We start from the raw sequence: 9308 nt of genomic DNA on the forward strand, positions 1-9308 counted from the left end.
CTGCAGCCCCTGCTGCAGTAGGTTACCATGGGCTACTGTGTGTGGCCAGCAGCCAGCGTGAGTGGCCAGCAGCCGCCGTGAGCGGCCGTCCAGAAGCTGGCGACTGATCTGCCTCACCTGGGAAGAGCACAATGATGGTGCCAAGTTGGGCCAGTGAAGCAACGTCCTCCACAACTAGACTGAAGAACAAAAGAACAGCAGCTTGTCTGTTCCCCTTCCCCAATTCCCCAGCACTGTTCCCATCCCCTAATTCCCCAATAAAAATCTAAAAAAAACCCAAAAAACAATAAACCTAATTATATTTCAAATAACTACATAGAAAGAAAACACCCAACCCAAGTAACTTCTGAGTATAGCACTCTGATGCTGTGAAATCAATCTGACAGAACTGCAGAGCGCTGGGGTTCACTCTGTGCTCCTTTTTGTGTGGCCCCAGCAGCGACCCTGTAAGAAGAGGCACACAAGGAATGTTTGCTGGGAGACACGTGGAATTTCCCCGCAGAAGGGAGACACGTGGAATAGGGCAGCAGGCGAGAACCCCGTGGTGTTGAACAGAGTGAAGGCGTCATTATGAACTGATATAAGACACACACACGTGTATACGCACATATATGCACACACGTGTACACACACATGACACTCCCGTGACTACAAGCACAAGTGACCAGATCTTGGATTCTAAATACCACTAAGGGGACCCAAGTCTCTGGAGAAGCGGCTGCTATAGGCTGGGTACGTGAGAGGTAAACTATGAAATGAGCTGGTGCCAACAGCAAGGAGTACTCTGCAATCAACAGGGACAGGTGAGGAGGACAGAGCAGGCAGCTCCAAGTGGCCCCCACGGGGAAACTCTGGAACAATGAGGACACTGTAACAAAGACAATAATGGATTATGACCCACTAAACAACAGAAATCCACAAATGTATATGGACGTTAAATAAGCAGAGACAAACAGACGGGACAATAGAAACCTCTTCATTACAAGAGTGCTAATTAAAAATGTAGAAAGAAAAGAAAAATTTTAAAAATATATACAGAATGATAAAAGAAAATCACCATTTTGCAATGACAGCAATAAATTATCCTGGCAGGAATCAAAAGGATTGAGTGACAGTCTGAAGAGGACACAGGTCACAGAGTCACAGCACAGACTACTGTTGATCAGTAAGGGACACCCGTCCCTGTGGGGGAGAAAGCCAGGGGACTGCCGCAGCCAAGTGACCAAATGAACAGCTTAAAGGGACAAAGTGGCATCCTTTGCCTCCAACACAACACACTCAGGGAGCAGAATGTCACTTTCATAATGTTCCTGACAAATGCAGACCCCAATACAGGAGACTCATTTCAGAGCTGAGGCTAATGAACAGACTAAAAGCACAAGGAGGGAGCCGGGGCTCGGGTGGCTCTGAAGTCAGACGACAGACTGCAGGCAAAGCTAGGAGTTACTAGACAGACACATGGACGCCTGGAAGGATGAGGCCGCTGAGTCAGGAAAAGAGCGCACACGGAGCCCCAGCTCTACAAGCAGAGCCTGACTGTCCCACTCTGATGGCCAGGCCTGTGACAGCACATGTCCCTCAGTGAATACACAGATGGGCAAGCAAGGACACGAACAGCTTGACCGACGCCTGACACGCGCCCAAGAGCCTGGCAGCCACGGGCACACACCACGTGCTGGGCCACAAAAAATGTGCCCCCAGGAGATGCGATCAGAGATCAGTAACAGAAGGAAAGAAATCCGGGACGCTCACAACGTGGAGATTAAACATCACGCTTCTAAACGACCAAGAAGTGAAAAACGACGTCACAGGGACACCAGGAGACAGCTGGGGATGTAGAGGACAACGTTCTGGAACGTAGCGCCGCAGGGAAGGCAGGGCTGGGAGGGCAGCCGCACTGAACTCGTCCACACGACCAAAGGACGGCCCAATGGTTCACAAAACAAAGAGCGATGATGGCTGGAAAAGGACAAGGGACAGTGAAGGGAAAGATGGGGCCGAAGGTACAGGAAAGGGAGGGCGACCCTGAGTGCGCTGGCCAGCAGAGGAGACGCGAAGAGCACAGGCAGGGTGGCTTCCATCGCTCTGTGCCGAGGGGGCATCAGGCTCTGACAGTGAGCTGGGGCCCAGCTGGGACAGTGACCAGGTCCCGGCTGGGGAAGACCAGGAGCCTGCTGGAGCGTGAGCTTCGCTGAGGCCATGCAGGGTGACAGCCTCCCTGCAGCCTGCAGCCAGGCTCTGTGGCCCGGACGCAGCAGTCTGGGTACAGCCCAGCAAGTGAGGGAATAGCAAGGAGGAGAGCCGGAGCGGGCTTTGTGCTTGGACATCCGACCAGCAGGAGAATGAGGCAGAGGTGGGCCAAGCCCGGATACGACAGCGACAAATGAGAGGGCCGCTGCAGTGAGGGACACACAGGGACAAGGGAGCCTGACCGCAGGCACAGGTCAGCACGCCACGCTGAGACTTTGCGGGGCTGCAGCCAGCTGGCACAGCGCAGCCTTGGGGGTGTGGGACCTAGGGTGTGACCCTGGGAATGCTGGGGAGGAGGAGGAAGCTGGGAACCACCCCTCCCCCACAGGCCAGGCCGCCCCGACCCCCTCACCTGTTCCCTTCTGGCAGTTTAAGATCCTGAAGCCTCCATGCATGCACGCTGCCAGGAGCAGGTGGCGGTGGAAAGGGTGCCACCTGAGCCTCCACACGCCGCCTTGCACGGCCATGTCTGCAAGGGGCTGCTGCATGTTCCGAGTGTCCCACAGCAGGACGTGCTCATCGTAGCTGAAACCCATTGATCAGACAGCGTGTAGGAAAGCCAATGCCATGTGCTCCCCAGGGCCCCTAGGTGGAAAGCGACATCTCCCAGGGACACCCATCCCACTCATCCCTCCAGGACAAAGCCCCCTTTCCTACACTCTGGTTTCAGAGTGGGCCCGATTAAACATCGCAGCGGTCAACCGAGGAAGGGAGCGGAAGGTGCCAGGAGGACCCCTGTCACCAGCCTGGGGACTTACCTTCCTGTGGCCAACAGGTCCTCCCAGTGGGGGTTACTCTGAATGCTGCACACACCCATGGAGTGTCTGCGAGCAGAGGGTGAAACTTGGCGAGCGCCAGGAAGGGGGCTTCCTTCTCAGCAGGAAGTGACGAGGGGGGACTGAGAGTGGGGTCTGTCACACGCCCACACTGGCCCTTCATGACTTACTTTTTACTGCTGAACACAGATGTGTCAGGTGTCCTGGTGTCCCAGCCTTTCAAAAGGCCATCGTCCCCACCTGTGTGGAAACAGAAAACCCATCGACAATGGCACTGATGACAGGCAGTGACCATTTCTCAGGGAGGGATGCACGTCTGGAGAAAATCCCTGTGAGTGACTTCCAGGATGGTTTCAGGTTGGCCCAGGAGGAAGAACCCCAGGGACAGCCCCCCAGAAAGTCACCCCAGGCCCAATTGTGTCTTTAGACTTGAAAAGGATGCCGGCAGGGAATAAGGGAAAGATGGATGGGCTCTGCCTGCAGGAACCACAGGCAAGACCAGGAAGTGATGGGGCCGAATCACCCATCACATGTCGCTGAACTGCCTCCCGTGCAGGCTCCACCATTACGCACCTGGCTGCCAGGACCAGAGTTGCCATAGCAAAGAACACAGGACAGGAGCTCCATGCAGGAGGCAGCAAAAAGGGGGATTCCTAAGGTTCTGGAACCTTCACCCCCATGTTTTCTCAAAAGAAATGCTCTCTGTAACCTTACAGTAAAAAGGACGCCTTGCTTGTTTGGGAGAAATTGAAGTAAGAAAAATGGAAAGTGGTGCCATCATCCACAACCAATCTTTGACAAAGCAATACCACATTATTGGATGACAGCGGAATCCTGGAAGAAGGGAAGAAAGGCTGAAGCACAGGGCTCCCATGAGCTCAAAGTAGAGCAAAAGGCAATACCTAGGCCTGACCATCCATCCATCCTCCATCCATCCATCCTCCGTCAACCCACCATCCATCTATCCATCCTCCATCCATCCATCCACCCTCCATCCACCATCCACCATCCAGCCATCCAATAGGTACTTACTGAGCCCTACAGTCCCTGTAACAGACTGACTGGTACAGGATAAACGTAACCAACACTGAAGTGGGCCAGCAGAATCGGTCCGTCCAAGCATGAAGCCTGCACGTGAGCCTCACGTATGGGCTGCCACCTGTGGCTAATTGGCAGCGAACAGGTTGTGGCTTCTTCACACACCTGTACCCCCTCTTTCTCTCACACTCCACACCCACACCAGGAACCCTGCTGATCAATACACACCCAAAATCACCTGTGTCCTCATGTCCACTACTCCCATTTGGGACTGAGTCCTTGTCATCCGTCACCCAGATGACAGGTCTCCACCCCTGTTGCCTTGCCACCCACACACCCCACACCGGCACCTACGCTCCACTCATTAACCAGAGAGAGCCTCTTAAATTTAACACCTAAGTCAGGACATGTCATCACTGTTCCATACTCTGCAATGGCTGCAGTTTCCTTCTGAGCAAGGGCCGTCCTTTCCGTGATCCAGCCTGCGCCCCCTGGCCTCATCTTCTTCCGTTCTGACAGGCCCTCGTGTACTGTGGCCACACTGGCTCTTCACCGCTCTCCTACCACACCAGGCTCACTTCTGCTTAGGCCTTGGCCTAACACGGCCACAGTCTGTGACTGGACAGGCTGCAGTTGCCCCCGGCTCCCCAAGCCGTCAGCGCTCTCCCTTCCTTCTCTCCGAAGCACCTCTTGCCTCTGACCCACCATGCAGGTTCCATGTTTACTGTGTCTTACGTGTGGTGTTTACCATCCAGTCCTCCCGCTCAGTATGAGCTCACTGTCTCCTATTCACTGACGTACCCCAAGAACCTAGAACAGAGCCTGGCACATAGCAGGTGCTCAATAAACATGTGCTGAATAAGTGGATTGGTCCTAAGTGGTTCAATCATGGCCCTGGTACATCCATGCTCTGAATTAGCTAAGCCTCGAGGTAGGAGCGCTAATCCAAGAATGAGAGACCTAAAAAAATCCAGTCTGCACTGTTTGCACCAACACTGTCCGAGGGTGTCCCTCAAATAATGCCCACAGGACCCTGCCCTCAGGGAGGTGGCACCAAGCACAGCACCGTATTTTGGATGCACATGGGCGCCACACGGTGCAACGACTGATGCTGGGCCACAGCTGGCCTGCGTTTAAGAACAGGTTTTAAGCTGAGCCCTCCCAGAACAGCAGAAGCAGCTGTGAGGGAGTCAGCACACAAAGACTGCACAGCACACGGATGTCTGAGGGAAGAGGGCTCCCTGGAAATAGGCACAAAGGAGGCCTGGCCCCTAGGGTGCAGGCCACGGACGTCATCAGGTGTCCGGGGTAGGAGCTGCCAAGGGTCTGCACCGGGACTGGGTGCCATCAAGTTGGCATGTTCTTAAAGCCATCACTCCAGCTTGGAAAGGGTTAGTAGTAAACAGGGCCACCACTCAGTGCTCTGCTGTGACAAACGAGATGAAACGGTGGCCCAGACAGGTGAGGAGAAAAAGAGACGACCAATTGTGAGATGCTGAGAGGAGAAAATCAACAAAACGTGGATTCAGGGAGGGGGGAGGGGACAGAGGTGTCTGATTTGGACCACCAGACCCTGTCCTGGGGTTGGGACATTAGAGGGGAGCCCCCACAGGAGTTCTGGGCAGAAGGCAAGACAAATGGGTTGCAAGCTCAGAAGAAAAGGTCAGGCCACCAAATGCAGCTGTTTCTGGAGAAGCGACAACAGCTGGAGTCAGGGGAGCAGCGCTGCAGAGCAGGGCGAGGACCTGACAGGCCCAAGGACATGGACAGCGAGAGGGGCTGGCAAGGCCAGATGAAGAGTGATCCAAAAGGCACTGTACGGGACAGCTGCACCGTGATAACCCAGGGACAAGGGTGGGGGATGGAGAGGCCAGAGAAAAAGGCTGCTGAGAGGCCAAGTGAGAGGGAGGCTGAAGGTGTCAGAGGGAGGGAGTCTTGGTGGGCAGGTGACGCTGTGCAGCCTCCCCGGGCGCCCAGAGCTCCCCTGTCGCTCTCCTGCTGCAGCCTTCAGCGCACTCCCAGCAGTTGGACGGAGAAGGAGTGGGGAGCCTTTCTTTGTCCCTCTGCAAATTCTGCGGCTCCTCAGAGATGGAGGCTTCCCACCTCCACGAGTGACCACCTGGGCCAGAGAAGCTGACCAGAGCCGCCTCGCTCCTGGGACCACTGTCCCCCACACACGTCCACCCTGCAATAGCAGGAAATGGATCCTGTCTCTCTCCTGCTTCTTTTTCTCGGGGACGGTAAGCTGTCTCCACAAAGGGAGCAGCAAACCTGACATCCAGCATGACAGTCAGCGCTGGACCCAGAGGTACCAGGTGGAAGCTGGGGGCCTCTGCCGGGACGCCCGGGAGCCAGGGTGTGACGCGGGGAAGCAGAGCTTCCACTGCTCCTACCGGGGCAGCACCTCCGAGACCCCGCGGTGACTGCAGCCAACTGCACTCTAAGTGGGGGACAGCTTCTGCCCCACAAAAGGCCTTCAAGATGCCAACAGGGGGAGGCCTCACGTGCTCCCCGGCCCCCAGCAAGCCTTCAGAGAAGGGAGTGTGAGAGCGTGGCTGGCAGCGTGCTCCCTCCCTCACGGGGCTGGTGCCCTCGGGGTACCCACCTGAGTACACAATTTCTGTCTGCCAGTAGTTGAAAGCAGCGATCCAGGCCTCGAAGTGATGGGCCTGCCATGTGGCCACACCCTGCAGTCCGGGCCCCGCCTCAGTCACCTGCAGGAGGTGGAGCTGCCCCTTGGAGTCACTGCTGATGATTTTCAGGGGCTGGTCATTGGCCCTAGACACAGAGTACCCATGGAGAAACCTAGCTGGACTTGACTCACAGACCCAAACTCGTCACCCTCTTCTGGTTCCCAACGCTGACATTTCATTCCCCCAAGACGCATCACAGGAGAGGCTCTCCAGGGACCAGGTACAGGGACACGCCTCTTAAGAGGCTGGCTTGGGCATCTGGCCGACCGAAGCTATGCTTAGCTTGTCAAAACAAATCAATGTGATGAGAACACTGTCCCGTTTACCTAAACGCCTGGGACCAGTCCTTTTAGATCTAAACTGGCAGGGCCACAGTTGAGGCCAGCACAGGTGGCTTTAATTCTCTCATGCGAGAAACTGGGAATGGCCCCTCCCCAGTGCTGGCCCTCACCTGTCAGCTCTCCCCGTGGACCAGTCCAGAGACAAGGCCAGACACTGCTTCTCCAGGGCAAAACTGGCAAACGGCTGCAGCATGTACGTGTTCTACTGGAGAGAAAGGGGCGCCATCAAAAGGGGGACAGCCTAGGACCCTGAAATTCTTCCTCAGCTTCACATATGTGATCCCAGGTGAACAAGTGTGTCAGCCGTCACCAGAGCAGAGCCTGAGGACACTGGAAACCTGGTCCCTGCCCTCCAGGAGCGCACATGGCCTGCCCTTGGGGCAAGTGGGTCTCTCTCCATTTCAGACCCGGCACTGTCGGTGCTTTCTGGTCGCCAGCACCGCGCCCATGTGACAAGCGCTCTCCACTTCCTCCAGCCTCCAGGGAGGCCAACGTCGGAGACAACAGCAACGTTCCTCTGGTCCCCTTTCAGAAGCCACAAGCAGCCATGAAAACCCTGCTTCTCTTTTCTAAGGTCTGCATCCTTTTCTCACCCAAGCTACCTGGGAAGTGCCCCACTCCACGACTCCCAGCGCCGTCCCTGCTCACCTGCTCTTGCCTCACACCAGCCTGACACCTCACCCCTCGTCCCTAAGGCAAGGCCAGTGCAGTCAGTGTCCCCAGAGGCAGGCATGGTCCTGTGGGCTGTCCACATCCAGCCACAGCAGGATTGCCGGCACCTCGCTCCAACAACCACTGCTGTCATTTCACAGACACGGTACAGGCTGCTGTCAAACACCTGCGAGAGTCACAGCGATCGTGTGCACTCCTAACCGTCAGCGAGAGGTAGCATCCCAGAGGGAAGTCACAGCTATTCTTCCTCAGGAGGAAGCCACCGTCACTCTTTCCTGGGGGAAGCCACTGTTATTCTTGGCCCCAGCACCATCAGCCCTGCAACGCTGGTGTTTAGAGAACTTTCAGATCGTTGACAGGTAAATAAACAGCCTGTCACTTCAGCCCTTGTGCTGGTGACATATAAGTCACCTCTGGAGTTAGCTGCAAAACCCTGTAATATAAATTAGACTGCATGCTGCCTTAGAGAATTTCACGATAAAGCACACCTCTGCACAGAAACCATCCCAGAAAAACGCTGTATGAACACAGCCCCCCTCCCAAGCCCTGTCCATTTGGGGTCCTCCCACCCCCACAATGCCGGCCCAGCACTGACCTCAGACCCCACCAAGCGGAGCAGCTCTATGGACCCGCCAGCATCTGCCACACCTAGGAGGGCATGGCCAGCCACCGGGACGTGGCACCTGAGGAGAGAGTTCACATCCAGTCAGGACACGGGGTCCACCCAGAGCATCACGCACCCCACTAGTTCATCCCCGAAATCTCAGCTGCTACACTGGGCTGGAGCCCACAGCTGTTGCTAGATCCCCGCTTACGAATCAAACATGAGCATCACTGTTCAGTGATACTAACTCTAGGGAACCACCCAAGAACATGCGCCCCAAGTCTACAGCATCCTGCCAGGGGCAGCAAATGGACAGGGCAGTGAAGAAACGAAGCCGCAGTTCATACCTCTCCCAGTCACGCTGCCTGGCGTCAGGCTCCCCTCATTAAGTAACAGACACCATGACAAACCCCAGACACAGGGGGTGTTACCACAAGCGTTACCATTTCATGTCCAGGATGGCAGGAGTGTCTTTTCTCTGGATCTCAACCAGGGGGCAAGCACAGGTGTCCTCACTCAAACTGTACAGGTAGAGCCGGCCTAAGCGGGCCTGGGGCTCGTCAGCGGCCGAGGCACTCTGCAGGGAAGGTAGGCGCGTGCTCTGAGGACCGTAAGGGACGCCGGGCACGGGAACAGGGCGGATTGGGGGAGTGGGGCCGGAAGCTGCCTGGGCGGCAGCCCACGCGAAGCTGTGTGCCTGACGGGTGCGCAGAGCTGCTCCCAAGCTGCTCGCAGGACCCGGTCTGCCCGGCCCGGGCCTGCCGCTCCAGCGCCAGCTCTCACCGTGAAGCGTCCCACTCGGGACCCACGGGGCTTTCGGGTCAGGCCCGGCCCCTGAAACCCCACGTCCTCTTCGCTCTGGGCTTCATCGGAAAGCGGCGCCCCGCCTGCGTCCAGGCCACGTTCTGCTCCCAGGGTGCCCGTTTCTGACCCA

At 56.4% G+C, this 9308-nt stretch overlaps 1 protein-coding gene across 1 annotated transcript in view; it reads right to left on the reverse strand.

The window, feature by feature from the left end:
- Positions 1-9308, reverse strand: part of DPH7 (diphthamide biosynthesis 7) — a 14903-nt gene that overhangs the window by 4572 nt on the left and 1023 nt on the right. Inside the window, exons 2-8 of the mRNA XM_019641270.1 lie at positions 8818-8951; positions 8366-8453; positions 7209-7300; positions 6670-6842; positions 3197-3266; positions 3009-3074; positions 2603-2775 (exon numbers count right to left, since the gene is read on the reverse strand). Of these exons, the coding sequence (XP_019496815.1) occupies positions 2603-2775; positions 3009-3074; positions 3197-3266; positions 6670-6842; positions 7209-7300; positions 8366-8453; positions 8818-8951 (796 nt within the window). The remainder of the gene's footprint in view (positions 1-2602; positions 2776-3008; positions 3075-3196; positions 3267-6669; positions 6843-7208; positions 7301-8365; positions 8454-8817; positions 8952-9308) is intronic.

The sequence above is a fragment of the Hipposideros armiger genome, unplaced genomic scaffold (assembly GCF_001890085.2).
Source record: "Hipposideros armiger isolate ML-2016 unplaced genomic scaffold, ASM189008v1 scaffold_3, whole genome shotgun sequence".
NCBI lineage: Eukaryota > Metazoa > Chordata > Mammalia > Chiroptera > Hipposideridae > Hipposideros > Hipposideros armiger.